This window comes from Rattus norvegicus, chromosome 2 (assembly GCF_036323735.1).
Source record: "Rattus norvegicus strain BN/NHsdMcwi chromosome 2, GRCr8, whole genome shotgun sequence".
In the NCBI taxonomy this organism is placed as follows: Eukaryota; Metazoa; Chordata; class Mammalia; order Rodentia; family Muridae; genus Rattus; species Rattus norvegicus.
In genome coordinates, this window is record NC_086020.1 from 33,692,406 (window position 1) to 33,710,560 (window position 18,155).

The 18,155-nt window shown below is 42.7% G+C and overlaps 1 protein-coding gene across 2 annotated transcripts in view; it reads right to left on the minus strand.

The window, feature by feature from the left end:
* The window catches only part of Slc30a5 (solute carrier family 30 member 5), a 30,226-nt gene extending 12,606 nt beyond the window's left edge, over window positions 1-17,620 (minus strand). The window contains exons 1-6 of one of the 2 annotated variants that reach the window (NM_001106404.1): window positions 17,268-17,493; window positions 11,864-11,986; window positions 9,226-9,292; window positions 7,259-7,344; window positions 3,617-3,704; window positions 903-990 (exon numbers count right to left, since the gene is read on the minus strand). In NM_001106404.1, coding sequence (NP_001099874.1) covers window positions 903-990; window positions 3,617-3,704; window positions 7,259-7,344; window positions 9,226-9,292; window positions 11,864-11,986; window positions 17,268-17,344 — 529 coding nt within the window. In that variant the 5' untranslated portion in view covers window positions 17,345-17,493. Of the gene's footprint in view, window positions 1-902; window positions 991-3,616; window positions 3,705-7,258; window positions 7,345-9,225; window positions 9,293-11,863; window positions 11,987-17,267 lie in introns of both variants that reach the window. The other variant, XM_039101926.2, reaches the window with a different exon arrangement.
* Between the last annotated feature and the right edge of the window lie 535 nt (window positions 17,621-18,155).

Consider the following 18,155-nt stretch of genomic DNA (forward strand, 5'->3'; position numbering starts at 1 on the left):
ATAATTTGGAATGGTCTATAGTTCTTTCATTTTTCTTCCTTCCTCCCTGTTGGGTTTTGAGCCAGAGCCTTAAAACACAGCCCACTTTTGGCTCCTGAACTCCTGCCCTGGCCTCCCAGTAGTACTGGGCTTCTAAGAATACACCACCATGCCTGACTTCTGTGAGTACGTTATCTCCATCTAGGACAGTGCGTGGGGTAGTGAAGACATTTGGTTCTTAGCCTACAGAAGACGCATGTATAGGCAAGGCATATCCTTGGTCTCCTCATGCCAATGGAACCTAGGCTGTACCTTGGTCTTGGATTTGCCTTCTTTTCAGAGCAGACCACGCAGACCCCAGGAAATGGAGCAGCAAACAGGAGGGTGTGTCCCAAGTACATGGACCAGAAGCAACCTGGAGCTTTTTCTGCCCTCATCTCAGTAGAACAAAGTAAACTGCTCTTAGCTTGCTCATAAACTTCAGGAGACTAAGGAGCAGTATTCAGAAGAAAACTGGTACTCTGAGTGCTGCACAAGAGACAAAGGTGCAGGGCTGGGGAAAATAGGGAGTCACAGGGTAGAGCACAGCTACTTGACTAGGAAGCTGGGTTCATGGGGTGGCCTGAGTTGCCGAGAGTAACTCTGGGGCAGACAGTTAAAAGCAGGGCAGCGGATATAAATGTTTCGTTGTCCCTAGCATCAGGGCATCTAAAACACGAGCACGGAGAAGAAGAGTGAGGATACTTGAAAGACTCAACTTGGAATGGATTTACTGCTTATCTGAATAACAATTAAGTATGTCAAGTATCTATGATGTGTTGCTTGTGTCTGTTGAGTTAAATTTCTTTCCACCTTTTCCCATTCAGCTGGCTTCTATTTTTCTCCCAGACTTTAGGTAACTCCAGTATGGTGCAAAAGGATACGGTGTTCGGCCATCTTAGCCATGAGATCATCATTGTCGAAAAGCAATAAACAGATCACAGCAATAATGAAAAAAGCAGCTCCTCTTGTCTGAAAGAGAAGGAAAAGATGTTTTGTTTTACAATTTTAAAGGTTAATTCCTAGCACAACAACCACACAAATGCTAGAGGAAAATGGTTTTTCCTTTTCCGTCTGAACAGGATCTCACTTTGCAGCCCAGGCTGGCCTTGCACTCACAATCCTGAGTGCTAGAAGTACAGGCACGAGAGCACCAAGCATGGCTTGAGAGGAAAATTACAAGAACTATACCAACATTTAATGAAAAATGACAGCTAACTTTATCTTGTTTACATAGGTTTATAGCACAACAGATAGTTTTTCAAGAGCAGTTAAGACATAGTATTAGCAATGTATCTCCTAAATGTGAGTAGGCACATTAATATCAACCTGGAGCTTTTTCTGCCCTCATCTGCCATGGGGTTTATAGAGAGAAGTTTCTTAATTTTTGGTTGAAAAGCCCTATGTAGTTAAGGAACAATAACTGGTAGAGCTGTATAGTATTTGGTAACATTAAGTAAGAAACAGAATAATTGGTCTAGCTTGTTCTTCTCTAGGGAAAAAGGTCTCTGAAGCCATGCTGAGAACATGAAGTCATTCCTGACTTACATAGTGAACTCTGTATGTGTGTTGTAGATGTGTATGGGAGCTGTGGGTAAGCATGAGAAAGCCAGAGGAAGACATCTGGTAATTTCTATTGCCCTCCACTTTTTTTTTTTTAAATTTTGCTTTTCACTATGAGTACATGTGTGGGTATTGTGCATGTACATGTACCTCAGAGAGCAGAGGAGGGTGTCAGATCCCTGGGAGTTTGAGTTACATGCAGTTGTGAGTCACCCACAGGGATTGCTGGGTACCAATCTCCATTCTTCTTAACTACCAAGCAATCTTCGTCCCTCCAACCTACTTTTTGAGATAGGGTCTCTCAGTGAACCAGAAGTTGGCTGTTTGCAGTGGGCAGGCTAGCTAGCCTTCCCCAGGCCTGCCTATCTCTAACACACAGCGCTGGAGGAGTTAAGGCATACTCATACCTAGGCCTGGCTTTTACATGGGCGCTGGGACCTGAACTCAGGTCCTCCTGCCCTCACAACAAGTACTCTAACTACTGGGCCATATTTCCAGTGCCCTGATAAACTTTTTAAGTTTATGTTCTCAGCAGGAAAGGATTTGCACAAAGAAAGTTATAGAGAAAATGCATGAACCTAGATTACATAAATATTCTCGAATGTTAGGTACAAAAACCTCATATTTTCTCACTCTAATTTGATATTTGTAAATTTACAAGTATTTCCTAGGTAATATTTATGCTTACATGTACCACTTCATACATTTATGTATAATATGCATACTTAGCAATGGAACTATAATACTTTGAGTAAATAAAAATTTCACATGAAAAAAGCATAATGGTCTATTCATGATATGATTATCATTACACTTGATAAATTCTTAGTGTGGTGGGCATATGACAAAAGGCAACATACCTTACAAATCTATACAAGTAACTTTCTCTTTCTCTTAACTCCTACTCCTTTCGTCTCTGCTGCCCTTCCTTTTTGTTTCTAAACACAGTCTCTCACTATGTAGTACAGGTGGGTCTCAAAGTCTCTGACTGGTTGCACGAAAATCCCCATGTAAGAGTATAAGACGCTGAGGGTCCCTGCCCTCAGTTGGTTTTAACTGGTAAATAAAGTTGCCAGTGTCCAATGGCTGGGCAGAGAGACAAAGGCGGGACTCTAGGATTCTCAGGCAAGGGGACTGAGAGAGGAAGGAACATGGAGAACCACCATGCTGGGAAAGGAGAAGGTCCAGGCCTGAGAAGTGCAGGACAGAGAGACAGCCAACATCTAAGAGTCGGGGATTGTGGCCCAGGAGGGCTGCAGGCCTGGGTCTGGGACAGCCGGGATGGAATATGGTTTTAGTAAGGAATAATTTAGGAATATTGGTAGGGAGAGTGTGCTAGCTGCACAGAGGTTTGGAGTGGCCCAGCCACTGAGCTGTTTAAGGCATATTTAAGTATAGAAGGCTGCAGGTGTGTGTGTCTTTCCTTTGGGTAACCCAGAACATTGTGGCAGGTAGCTGAGCAGGACTAACTGGCCTACTGCAGCACTGGAATCAATGACAGCCTTCAGGCCAACGGCCCATGCCCAGGGTATTTAACTTGATGAGGTGGACATGCTGTAGTGCAAGCTCTGACATGCAAACGGTAGGCTGACCACTGGTTTCCAAGACAACACACTTGAATACTCACGAAAAGGGTGACCAGTTGGTAAGATGCTGGGTGAGAGGCTAAACCTCGCATCTCACAGGCCTGCTTTATTAATTTAAGAATAAGGCAGATCTTTGCTGGTGACATGTCTCTTCTCCATTCTGGTTGTAGAGGTGTTTATACAATCTACAAACACGTGTGTAACATTGCTAATACCCAAATAAAGGACTATAGCATGGGTTATTCTAATATCAACCACTTAGTTTCCTTTGCAAAAAGCTGAGTGGAAAGAACACCTGTGTACTAATTTTATAACGTCCTATGAATTTATAGTCACACAAAAATGAAAACAGAAAAATGTTAACTAGCACTAACCTCTTCATTATTATGAATGGTAAAAGATATAAACAGTGTTTAACACCTGCTAAGTAACAACAAAGAAAAGCCTACCTTTGCTGGTCCTCCTCCAGAGCTAGTGAATAAAACACTGAGCAGAGAGATGACGACAATGTCACTGTGTTCAAACAGCAGCAAAGTCCTATGAAAATAAAACACCATTCAGGAAATGTATCTGACCTTTCTCAGGAAGCATGGATCCACTTAGAGTAAGAAGAAAGAAAACTCCTTAGTTTCACAAAACCTGAGAAAAATAAAGATGGAAAATTCCCTTGGAGAACATTTTGGAGGTAACTGCCTTAGAGATAATGAGGCTACGAATACTTGAAAGTAACAATCTTCAATCTTACAATTATGTCATTTAAAAAATATAGCTGAAATTCTGTACCGTCTTTTTGATTAAAAAAAGGTATTTACTGTGTCACAGTTTGTCAGGGAGGACAGAGGGAACTTTCAGGAATCAGTTTTCTCCTTCTCCCTCTGAATCTGGAAATCAACTTCAGGATGTTAGGTCTACATAGCACATGCACTTCCTCTCTGAGCCATCCTGCTGGCCTAGATTTCTGTGAGCATATGTATGTGACATGCATGCATGTGCATGGGTGCACACAGGCTGGAGGGTGACACTGGGTATCTCCCTCCATTGCTCTCTACACCATTATCATGATCGTCATCGTCATCATCACCACCGTCATCGAGACAGGGTTTCCTGTGGTTTTGTTTTTGTTTTAATTTGAGACAGCATTTCTGTGTGTAGCCTTGGCTGTCCTGGAACTGCCTCCCAAGTGCTGGGCTTAAAGGCATACATCGCTATTTTTTACTTGCTCTCCCCATTAGGTTTTAAAACAGGGTCTGCCTCTCACTTAACCTAGAGCTTCCTTTTCTAGCTAGACTGGCTATTTTGAGTCCCCAGAACTGACTGTCTTGAGCTCCCCAGCACAGGGTTATGGGCTACCATGCTTGACTCTGCTGGGCATCTGACCTCAGGTCCTCATAACTGTGCAGCAAACATTTGCCTACTGAGCCAACTCCCAGCCCTTGAGCTTTCTTGAGTGTATTAGCAAATACTTAGTAAGTTGTTGTTGGTGCTGGATGATGGCCCAGTGGGTAACAGCACTGGCTGCTCTGGCAGAGGGCCCAGTTTTGGTTCCCAGCACCACAGTTCTGCAACTTCAGTTTCAAGGCAAGCTGCACCCTCTTCTGCTGTCTGTACACACCAGGTGAACATGTGGTACACATACATGCAGCCAAAACACTCATACACATAACATAAATACATCTAAAATAATAGTAAAGTATTCATTAGAATTTTTGTTTTTGAGAAGAACTTAGTATGTTGCCCAGGCTAGCCTCAAACTCCTAGGATAAAGTGATTTTCTTGTTTTAGCTTTCTAATTAGTTGAGGCTACCAGCACACAGCCCACTCTACTTAGCTCTGAAGTAAACACTTTGAAAAAATGAATTTTAAGGTAAGGGAATTACTTTTTTTCCCTACAGAGTCTCACTATTAGCCTTGCCTGTCTTAGAGCTCTTTCTCTATGTAGACCAGGTTGGTCTCAAATCACAGAGATCCACATGCCTCTGCCTCTCAAGTGCTACAATGCCCAAGGAAGAAGAGAGGCTTCCTAGATCAGAAACTGAATTATTCTTCTTAAAATATATTTGTGTTAGGACTGGAGAGATGTCTCAGTGGTTCTATTAGCTTACTGCTCTGCTAGAGGACCTAGTTTGGTCCCAAGCACCCACATAAGAGTGCCAACCACCTGGAACTGCAGTTTCAGTGCATCTGACTCCCTGACTTCTAAAGGCTCCCAAATGTGTGTGATGCGCTTACATAGTCTCAGGTGCACACACTTCTCCTACAGCAAAATAAACAGGGGCGAGAAGGGTGGGCCAGCAGTTATGGCCATCTGTTGCTCTTCCAAAGGACTCAAGTTCAGCTCCCAGCACCCATGTCAAGCGGTTCCAGAGGAACCCTCATCTGGCCTCCATGGGCAACCACACGCACATGGCAGCCACGTATAAATAAAAGTAAAAAGTAAATTTAAAACACTCTTGTCTATATTTACTGTATTTACTGAAGTGTCCTGTGGAGATTCGTGTGTACATTTGTGTGGCTTTCACAGTAAGTTCCAGGTTGGTCAGTAAGAGCTTCACAGTGACACCCTGTCTAAGGAAAGAAAGACTGAGACTCTGACTCAAATAGGAGAGTGACAGGACAGATCCAGTTCAGTGCGAGCCCCTAGATTCAATCTCCAGGACGGCCAAACACCAAAGACCCCAAACCAGCAAAGTAGAGTCTTATCGATCTAAATATTAACCCATTTCCAGCTCCCTGTTAAATGTGTCATTTTTCTTTGCCCAGGTCTGTAATGAAAGAACTCTGATTATAACTTTAACTTTTATCATATTTGGAAGGTTTTAACTTAAGAAATTAATATAACAACATGGCAATACTAACCTAAAATACGACAGATTACAAAACGTCCTTGTCCTCGGCTCTGAAGGAGACTTTAAGGTGCATCATGGGCACAGGAAAGGATGGAGAAAGGCAGTGTGTGGTGTGAGGGATGTAAGGCAGCAAGCAGGTGACTAAATGTTTGCCCTTTCTACTGTATCTTAAGACACAGGCATGGGGGTTTTATATGAACTAAAACATCATCTCACGAATAAGAAAATTAAAATATAGTGGCTGATAACAATTACGATCAAGTTTAAACTGAAAGGTTCTACTGAAGTTGAGAAACTCAACCAATCTTCCCATTCCTCTATGGTATGGCTGCTACATATTGTATTGAAAAGCCTGGGGCAAATACGCCTAAGAAATCTCGGCCCACAAGGTTACTTGCCTGGCCTCCAGAAGCCCTGTTTCCTCTCCTCTCCCCTCCTTCCCCTCTCCTCCCCTCCCCACCCCTCCCTTCTCTTCCCCCTCCATGGCCCTCCCTCCTCTGTCCACCCTCACTACTTACTGTAATGGAGATCCTTTACACCATCTTTCATCCCAGCCCTGTCTCGCCCGCACCCTCGCCCTTCCCCCTAACCAGAGGCAGGGGCAAGGTGCCTCTTCTTATACTCTGTTGCTAACACCTTTGCAAGGGGGGGGGGGGGGGGAGGGAGATGAAAAAAGTCTTAGAAGGCGGGAGTGGCGGTGTACACCTGTAATCCCAGCACTTGAGACACAGGCAGGCAGATCTGTAGCCAGGTCAACAGATCAACAGTGAGTCTAGGACAGCCAAGGCTACAGAGAAACCTTATCCCAAAAAAATTAAAACCATTCCTTACTCGGAGTTGCCTGCTTCAATGTTTACTATGTCATTCTCAGCATTTCCTCCTTGAACTGGCCCCATATGCAGAGACATTGTCTATGCAGCCTGAGAGGAGAGCATGGCTCCTGTTAAGATGGCTCATCTTTCTGGTTTATTTCACTTCCCAGTCTGCTTCTCCATCTGAAACTTTCTGGTATTAATGGTATTCACCTAAGAACTACTCTACAGATTAAATCGGCTTTTCTATGTTGAAATGTAGTCAATGCTACAGAAGTGACAGAAACAGTTGTGCAAGTAAGGAACAAGGGCCAGTGAGACCCACAAGTCCTCTAACTTTTACGTGTGAACATAACAAATACTAAGGCACAGAACAAAATTAAGTCAAGTGAAAAGATATAAACGAAGAGCGAATATTCATGTTTTTATTTACCTTAGTGGTCCACAGAGAGTAAGGCCAAAAAACCATAAAAGTGATATGATACATCCAGCAACTGCATGTTTAAATATTTTGATCCACTATAAATAGAAACAACAACAAAACACTTCAGTCACAAGCATTTGCTAGTAAGTATTTCATGCTTAAACAAACCTACAAGGAGGCAGGACGGTGGAGCATGCCGAGAGGCTCTCACCAGGAGGAAGGCAGGCAGACCTCTGTGAGTTCACCAGCCCGGTCTACACAGTGAGTTCCCGGCTGCACAGGCCTAACATATCGAGACACTGTCTTAAAAAGAAACCAACAGAGCCCAGAAGGAAATATCATAATTATGTAACTACTTTAAAGGTTAAATAATCACGTACTTTAACACTAAATAGACACTACCAAGGCCGTTTGACTAACCACGTCCACCTCCATCATGTATGTTCTCACCTGTTTTTTGAGACAGTCTGATTCTGTAGCTTTGCCTGGTCTCATATTCAGAGACCCACTAGTCTCTACTTTCTGAGTGCTGGAATTAAAGACATGCACCACCATGCCTGGCTGTTAGCACTTAAGTCTTTTTCCAATGTAGTATAATTTTTCATTTTTTTCACTAGTTTTCTAGCAATAATTAATAATTTAGTCTTTTAAAAATCTTGCCCATAGGGGTTGGGGATTTAGCTCAGTGGTAGAGCGCTTACCTAGGAAGCGCAAGGCCCTGGGTTCGGTCCCCAGCTCCGAAAAAAAGAACCAAAAAAAAAAAAAAAAAAAATCTTGCCCATGAGACTTTTTTTTAAAAAAGAATTATTTTATGCATTTGAGGTACACTGCTGCTGTTTTCAGACACACCAGAAGAGGGCATCAGATCCCATTACAGATGGTTGTGAGCCACCATGTGGTGGCTGGGAATTGAACTCAGGACCTCTGGAAAAGCAGTCAGTGCTCTTAACCTCTGAGCCATCTCTCCAGCCCGAGACTTTTTTTTTGATATCAGGTCTTACTATGTAGCTCAGGTTAGCCTAGAACTCATATTGATCTTGTTTCTGACTAAATGCATTTTGTGAATACATGTGTATTCTACCATGTTTTCTATGAGCAATTCTTATCATTTGAAAATAGAGAAAAAAAGACCTTAGATGGAGTTAAAAAGGTTAATAATATTTTAAAGACATTCTTGGTCTCCAAAATAGAGTACTCACTTAACTTGCCACTCTGATAATGTGGTAGAGAACACTAATTATGACATGAAACAAACATGCAGTAGAGTGTAACTGCTTTCTTTCACTGAGCTGTTTTATGAGAGACTAGCGGAATGAGGGACCTTTCTGGCATGAAGCCACCTAAAGGGAATGCCAAAGAGAACGTATGTGCTGCATGCTCATGTGAAGTATAAGTAAACCCTTATGTGTATAAATTAATTTATTCCTCACAGATACATGATATAGATATATAATATGAATAAAGAACAATATTATTACCTCCACTTTATAAGTGAGCAAAACTGAGGCAAGAGAAATCAGCCCTTTAAAATTTGCCACCCTTTTCTACATTTGAAAATACTCCATTACATGGAAAACTCACTGGTAGAGCCTCAAATCTGAGAAGACAAGCCAAGAGTGAGTTAACTCTGGATTAGGGATGTAGCTAGGCTGCTAGGCTGCATGAGTCCCAGCATCAGCACTGTACACACGGGGAATGCTAGTGTAAGCCTGTAAGAGCAGCTCTTGGGAAACAGAGGCCAGACGATCAGGAGGGAGACCATCCGTAGCTGAATAACAAGTTTGAGCCCAGAATAGGCTACAGGAGATCCTGTCTCAAATCAAACCAAACCAGACCAGACCAGACCAGACCAAACGACAAACCTCAAAAACCAAAAATTCTAAACAAAACAGGAAACTAAGTCTAAAATGTTAAAAGCAGGGCACTTTATTCTGGCCTACCAAAGGGAAGCTGTTGGGATCCTGTCGCCATCTCACCTGATGCTTTGTAACGGTTTTCCCAGAAGAAAACGGTTTTTGAAACAAAACCATAAAAAACGCAGTCCTGTGAACATTGAGAGAGTAACATGTTAACATTAATTGTAAGGTACAGTTTTAACAAATATACCAGAACTAGAAACACTTTAACAAATATGCCAGAACTAGAAACACGCTGTCCTTTAGAGCAGAGCTTTTCAACCCCTTTCTACCTGAGGCCCTTTTCTACCTGATATATTCTTATGCTACTGTGGTATACAGATATATAAAATATATATACAAATCAAACATTAACTGCTAACAAATCAAATAAATTAATCTTTAAAATATATCTTAAAGTCTTTGGTGTATATAATTTTACTATTTCTTAAAGATAAAAGCAAATTTGCATACTAATGAGATGGATATGCTTATACACATTACAAACACTCATTTGACAAAAAAATGTTAAATAATAATACCAGGAAAATATCAAATCTTTGCTTTCTGTAATTAAATCATTATGCTCCCATAAGGGCAGAAAATTTTTTATATAATGTTAAAAACACTAATTCAAAACACAAGAGTACGGATGGTAGGTGGTGGCACAAGCCTTTAATCCTAGCATCCCTGTGGGAGAGGCAGGTGGGTATCTGTGAGTTTGAGGTCAGCCTGGTCTGTATACTGGGTGAGATCCAGGACAGCCAGGGCTACAAAGAAAACCCTGTCTCAAAACAAAAAAAAACACTCCAAACCAAATCAAACAAACACAAAAAAAACCCGATGAGGGGTTGGGGATTTAGCTCAGCGGTAGAGCGCTTGCCTAGGAAGCGCAAGGCCCTGGGTTCGATCCCCAGCTCCGAAAAAAAGAAAAGAAAAAACAAAAAACAAACAAACAAAAAAAACCCGATGAAGCTTAAACACAAGAGTAGCTCAGAAGTATTCTTCGATGCCGTGTAGCTGGCATTCACGCTGTGTGTAGAACTAAGACTAAAGCCAAGTCGTGCTGCAGAAATACCTTAGACTCAATAGGCATTGGATTGTGAATGAATTTTTGGTTGACAAATGTTTCATGATCATCACATTTAGTTTAAGAAACTTTGCTCTAGGCTGGGTATGCTGGTGCGCACTTTTAATTCCAGCACTTGAGAGCCAGAGGTAGGAGGATCTCAGTGAGTTAGAAGGCAAACTTTGTCTAGAGTAAACTCCACGTCAGCCAAGCATTCAGAGACACTGCCTCAAGAAATAAAACAGCAACCTCAGGAAGAACTGTAGTAAAGACTGTCTTTGGTAATGAGGCTTTCATGGTAAAAATCAGGACCTTTTGATGACTGTCTTCAGAACTAGTTCATAAACCACAGGAGTAATAATGAGCAGTAGATTGAATCTTTGATGCAGTCCAGGCTTGGCCTGGACTTGTGATTCTCTAGGCTTGGCCTCCTAGTGGTGGGATGACCGGCATGTGCCAGCCCATCTTTTTACTGTCAGTTCAATAAAGATGCTTGACTTTTCTCATCAAGAATCTCTTTCCTAAATTGGCAAACTACACCCTTAAGTGTCTTTGATAAGACTTTTTTTTAACATAGAGGGGGGTTACTATTAATCTCAAGGTTTATAAATCTCTACTTAGGAAGAAAAGCTTACACAAACTGTATAGTTTACAGAACATGAGGACCCTGTACTCTGATGAGGTTATGTAGGGTGCACGGCACAGCACAATTTAACTCGGAAATGAGGAATGTCTCTGCTAAGACAAGTTCAGGTAACATTTTTATGACTGTCTCATGACTGAGCTACCTCGGAAGATAGTCTACAACTCCACAGGGAGTATAGAGTCAAAACTATATACTTTTTAAAGACTTACTTCATCTTAGTTATGTACACATGCCCCCCCTCGAGGCCGAAGATGTGTTATAGGTAAGTGTGAGCCACACAGATGAATACTGACACCTGAAATTGTGTCCTCTGCAAGAGCAGAACGTGCTCTTAACTGCTGAGTCTAGCCTGTCAAAGTCACTTTTATAAAAATATGGCAGCTCCATGTATTTTTTTTTTCTTTTTTCTTTTTTTCGGAGCTGGGGACCGAACCCAGGGCCTTGAGCTTGCTAGGCAAGTGCTCTACCACTGAGCTAAATCCCCAGCCCCGCTCCATGTATTTTTACACCTGTCCTTGGGAGTGTACAGGAACCTATCTTCTCCTGTGAGATGAAATGATACAAGACATTACAAAAGACTGATTGCTAGCACAGATAGGAACCAAACTGTCTATTAAGCAGGCATTCAAACAGCTTTGCAAGAATCTTAGCAAACAAACCGAACTAAAAGCCTGTTTGGCAAGTCATTAGAATTCAACCACCTTCTTTTACTTTAGTTTTGAGACAGAGTCTCACTGTGTAACTGAGGCTGGCCTCCAATTCATGATCCTCCTGACTAAAGTTCCCAAGTGCTGGGATTATGGGCTACTACACTCATTGAAATAACCTTTTTCTGACAAGTCTCCATACAGCCCTTGAATGAGCTTCTATTTAGAGAAAAAAATTCAGAGAGTTGTCAGAAGAAATAAACTTCACAGAACACATAGGTAAGATTACTTAAAAATACCCAGTCAAAACAGGCTCTTCAGAGCAATAAAACACATTAAGGCCCTCTCCATACTCACCCGAGCTTTAATATAAAAATAAATTGAACAATGTGAACAGCTTTTAGGAGATCATACGATTCAAAAAGTCCCACAGCCTTCAAACATTTGGTTAAACACAGTAATACAATGTATTTTGTTAATCTGAAAAATAAGAACAGGAACAATTTTTAACATAATTGAAATCACTAGGACCACTGTAATCTTACTTTTCCTCTAAATACCCAAGTACGGTAGCTAGCCATAATAAAAACTACCGAGGCACACACCATCACATGTGAAACAGTAAAAACTCTCTAAACAACTCACCCCCACATGCTAACACTGTTAACACTTTGGTTCATATACTTCTGGCTATTTTCAATGTATATTAGTGTCTAAGGTAGGCCTGGGGCATATGCCTGTAATTCCAGTTACTTGGGAAGCTGAGCAGAAAGACTTTCTTTCTTTTTTGACACAGGGTTTCACTACATAGTCCAAGCTGGCATTGAACTCAGAGATCTGCCCAGGAGCAGAGTGCAGAGTGTGTTTAAGACCACACTCTGCACAGGCAACTTAGTGAGATCCTATCTTTAAAAAAAAAAAAAAAAAAAAAAGAAGCTGAGGATGTAGCTCAGTGGTAGTGACTACCTAAATTGTGAGAGGTCCTAGGTTCAGTTCCCAGTACCCCCTAACCTCCAAAGATAATGTATACAGTCAGCAAAATTAATGGAGCCATTTGAAATCTGCTTTACTAATTAGTTACTCAACAAGGAGAATTAAGAGAGACTAGAAGATTACAACACCAGGAGGAGGCATCTGTCCCTCCTGTGCCCTGCTAAATGACTGCATTGAGGGTTACAGCTGAAAGTCAACTGACTAGACACAAGTGCTGAGGAGAACTGGACATACTTCAGGGGCAGCAGGAAGCTGCAAAGCGGGGAGAGGGGCTTTGACAACTCTTGGGAAATCAGCCCCCCAGACTCTTACCTCCCCACACCCAGGCAGGCAACCACTCCTTCCCAAGCACTACGCCAGCCATGTGGCTTAGCTCTGGGCAGGCCTGGGTGGACAGTCCTCGCTCACTCAGTATGAGCTGGATGCTACAAAGAAGGCCAATGAGACCAAAGGAGGTCTGGCAGGGCATCCAGCTTCAGGTACAGCCTCACTTCTTCTCCTGACAGGGACAGGAGTGCCTTGAGCTATTCAACATTATCTTGAGCTATTCCTTAATAAGGAAAACCTTTATTCCCACCCCCCTCTTTTTGAAACAGGGTCTTACTATGTAGTCCAGACCAATCTCAACCTCATGACCTTCTTGCCTAACTTATCTAAAATTTACATTTTTTTAAAATTTATTTATTTATTTTTTAAATTTATTTATTTATTTATTTTGGCTCATCTTTTTTTTTATTATTAACTTGAGTATTTCTTATATACATTTCGAGTGTTATTCCCTTTCCCTTTAAATTTATTTTTTAAGATTTTATTTTATTGTATGAGTACACTGTAGCTGCCTTCAGACACACCAGAAGAGGGCATCAGATCTCATTACAGATGGTTGTGAGCCACCATGTGGTTGCTGGGATTTGAACTCAGGACCTCAGGAAGAGCAGTCGGTGCTCTTAACCACTGAGCCATCTCTCCAGCCCCCTAAAATTTACATTTTAATTTATATTTTTATTTAATTTCTAGCCAAACCAAAAACATTAAAATAATTTTAAAAATCTAGCCAAAGATGCTGTATCCATTTTATACGTCTGAATATAAAAGCTAATACAGAACAAACAATAGCAGGGAAGAAGCATAAAGACTCCATCCCAGGGTGGGCATCGCTGTGGGCAATCTGGTTTCTTTCATGTGATAGAATCCCTATTTGTTACAGCCTCTCCAGTTCCATGATTCTGTGTAATAACCAAGACAAGGGCACTGCCCTCACGGTGCTCCAGGTCTTCAGGAAAGAACAGGCAGACAGACAGACAAACAGACAGACAGACAGACTACACAACCCAAGTAAGTTGACAGATGCTTCTAAAAGATGTGGTAAAGAAGTGAAAGGGTATTTCCACAGTTAAGATATGTGTACAATAAATATAAATCAAGAGTTAAGCAAGAAAAGGGAAGGGAAGGCTCTGCCAGAGCAAAGAGGAGCAGAGACAAAAATGTGAGCACTAGGCAGGAGACCTTGAAGGTCCTAGTATATTAAGTTTAGTTCAATCTAGCCAGTTTAGTTTAATTTAGCAATAGATTGCTTATGATTAAAATCAAGGAAAAGCCAAACTACACTTAACATACTTGTTTTACAAAGATTATAGATTCCTCTATAAAGTATTAAAAATTTAAAAGGTGGGTCTTGAAGGAGAGATATGAAGGAATTCATATAAAATACTCATTGATAATATATTAGTAAACTAACCTTATTTTCATATATACATATGTGCATTGCACCCGAGAGGTAATAATGCTAATTCTCGAGTAGCTGATTATGGGAAAGGTTTTAAATAAAATCACTTCTAGCTTTCTCCTCACAGGTAAACAATTTACAAACCTGTTCCTATGTGTGTCAACAAATATTTTCTTCACATTTGCAGTTGTACACATATTGTGATATTAAAATCTTTCATACAATATGCACTCAAGATCTTTTTGCTGTAATTATCAAATTAGGAAAAAACACTTCAACTTTTAAACTTCTTTGATTTAAAAAATTCCCTTGGGGTTGGGGATTTAGCTCAGTGGTAGAGCGCTTGCCTAGGAAGCGCAAGGCCCTGGGTTCAGTCCCCAGGACCGAAAAAAAAGAACCAAAAAAAAAAAATTCCCTTATTACATATATTATTATCATTATTATTGTTAATGTGTGTGCACACACATGCATGCATAAGAGCATATGAAGTCAGAGAATTTGTGAGAGCTGGCTCTCTCCTTCTACCACGTGGGTCCTGGGGGTCAAACTCAGTCATAAGTCTTGGCAGCAAGAGCCTATACCTGTTGAACCATCTTGCTGGCTCCTGTGTTTTTTTTCAAGTCAGGGCTTCTTTTTGTAGATCTGGCCTGACGCTCTGCCTCTCAAACACTGGGATTAAACTCGTGCCCTACCACATCCTGAAGCTTCTGTATTCTTTGACTTCTAAAGTTCTTTGAAGCACTAGTTAAGGCTAAGTAACCATATACAGAATCACTGTTAAGGGGGAAACGATTGGCAGGTGAAGACAGGGATGGGAGACAGGCTCTTACACAGGACACTGAGCCTCAGGGCAGTGCAGGAACATTCAACCCAGCCCCCAACTTAGAAATCACTGTTTGCTATGAAGTGATCAAATAAAAAATGTAACTGGTCTTCTATGAGGTCAGACATTTCCTCAGTTCTCTGTACTTGCAATTATTAAATTTTAGATTTGAGTTTATAGTTCCTTCCTGAAATGAGTCATCACTGCCACTCAGTCTCTAGATATCAAAGGAGAGGAGGAAGGCATCGAGGGGCTCGAGGGAGAAGGTGCCCCAACAGTATACATACATAAACACTTTTCAACCGGTTCAGTGGGGAGGAGTGCTTGCTGTGTAGTGTGAGCTTGAACCCCTGGCTTTCACATGAGGCCAGGGTAGCAGTCACTGCCCTGCAGAGGCAGAGGGCTGCTAGGCTAGCTCCAGGCTCAGTGAGGAACCCTGTCTCAAGGGGATAAAGCAGGCCACACCAGCACACAATTCACATACAAACAAAGCTGCTGACCATGCACAGTGGTCTATGCCAGCACTCACACACCTCAGGAAGGAGGCGGCCAGCTTGGACACCACAGTATGATATATATGTATAATAACAACAACAGTTCAATTCATTGAATACATGTTCAAGCATTCATAGGTGTAAACAGAAGGCAATGGATTCTGAAACAACCCACACTACCAGGTCATTCATTAGCCTTGTGACCTTAGGCAACTCAATTTCCTGACCTACCAAACAAGGCTACCACCACTTAGCCTGTAGGGTTCTTGAAAAGATTAAAGGGAGGTATACATTAAGAGTCTTTGGGGCATAGGAGGTACTTGGCAAATGCTGGCTGTCCTGACCATCAAAGATTTAATGAAGTCACGATACAAACCTTTATTTAAAACATTTGGGCACTCAGGCATAAAAATAACCACAATGAAAGGGCCTGATCATTTTTGTTGCTGTTAATAACCAGTGCTTGAACATACAGAAAACTCCGGCAACCTGAAATCCCTTAAAATTCAGCCAGCTCTGGGTCAAAATTTGAGTTCTGAAATAACCTACAATAGAAGGGCAGCTCTACTAAGCAAATAATGTAGGTAAGTTGGCAAAGGATGTTTACCATATTTGTCTAGGACAGTAGCCTCTAAGGCAAAACCACTTAAACTACTCATACTCTCTCAACTCCCTCCCTCTCATACACAAAACCCTTGAGCTGTTTGAGAATAAATGAAGTATGGTCACATTTTACCCCTAAACATCTCTATTTCCTAAAAATATGGCAACTCTGCCTATGAAATCAGGAGTTATGAACGGGAAATTTAACAATGATCTGATACTTTAATCTGTCTCCATGGTTCAATTTTGTGAAGTGACCTAGTCTTGTCCCTTCTAGTATTTCCCTCTATTACCAATCCATAGCAGTAGCCCCTGCTGCAACTAGCTGTTATGGGTCACTGGTTAACACGTGACGTGCTATAAATGAATTGCTGAAAATAGAAAACCAAATGCATTCTGCAAATCCCGCAGTTGGTTTAAAATCTATTCAGCATATGTGTCTTTTCACAGATAAAAGTAAGCTGGTAACGCTGTAACCTCGGTCTAAGAACATTATCAAAAGCAATCACGAAATCTCAGAGTACATACTGATTATCAGTTTGAACGAAACTTTGGGCTTTAACACTACCTCCGAACTTAGGACAGGACAGGAAGGACACAACTGGCTCGCGCCAGTGTACACTACTCGGTCCTTGCCTTTAGGTTGGAGGGAAGGTAAAGAAGAATTTTCATGCTACGAATTCCTGTACGGTATGAGTTTTGGGGGGGGGGAGAGGGGTAACAGATATCTCTTACTATTAAAATAAGTCCCCATCCCTCTCCACAAAACCACGGCAAAGAAAACTCGATGGCAGGGTTGCATTTTTGCTGTGCTGTACACCGAAGTTCATCGGCTTGTACTTTGGTTTCCTCGCCTGAGACGGTGACACCTTCCGCTTATCCTCTCGGCGAGCCCTGGAACAAGCTAAGGAGCTCTGCGTTACCTAAGTGGCAGGGAGGAACATTCAGGTCCTCTCTCTAGGGACTGCAAACTGGCAGGACCTGCAAACTCAGGTGCGTTCTGAGCCCGGACTCCCGCCCGCTCGCGGATCTCAAGCCATGGACCGTAGAGGTAGCCGGCGGGGTCCGAGCAAGGCGGGGAAGCTTGTCCGCACCGCCGCCGGCCGTTGAATCCCTCCTTACCGGGCGCTGGGCACGTCCACCGGCCCGAGGCCGCCGCCGGGCCCGGGCCGCGGGTCCCCGCCGTACTTCTCCTCCATGCCGGCTCAGGAGCCGCTGCCCACGCCGCGGGCTCTCCTCATGTCTTGCTGCCGCTGCGGAAGCGCGGGCGCAGGCGCGTCACTCCCCCATTTCAGTCGCGTCCTCTCAGGCTCAGCAGTCCCCACCGCTAGCCCGGGCTCGGCAGGTAGGAGCACGCACGTTGGGCGGGATTAGGCCGCGGGCTGTTCCGGCAGCGCCGATCCCCGGAGGCCGTACGGGCAGGGACGTTACCGGGCCACGTCATCCGCCCCGGCAGCCCTCACTCCCGGGGGAGTGACCAATCCTGCGCGTGCGCGCAGCTGGACACGTGTCTCCTCTCGGCTCAGGCTCCTCCCACCGCAGAGAAGGCTCGGATCGACCCGCCCCCTACTCGCGTCTTCTAGAGAAGCACCTTACCGGTCCCTGCAGCGCCACCTAAGGTCCATCTCGGCTACAGCTTGTTCTCCTTGCGCGTGGGATGGATGGTCCCCTAGAAAGTGCACTTTGTGTTAACAAACAGAGCTTAGCCCTTAGCGACAGAGTTCTTTTTCAAACGGCTTCACTCTGTAGCCCAGGTAGGTCTAGAACTCAGCATGTAGCCCAGGCTAGCCTTGTAAACCTGCGCATTGAATTTACAGGTCTGAGCCACATATAGACGCTGCAAACTCAAAATATGTGTGAAGTGCATTAACTTTTTTTTCTAATGAGAAAGCTAAAAGATTCTTAAAGTACCTGTGACTCCCACAAAGAAATAACTTTTTTTTTTGATTTCTGATGATACTATAACACAGGGTGGGAGGCTGGAAGGATATGTCTACTGAAAAAAATGGA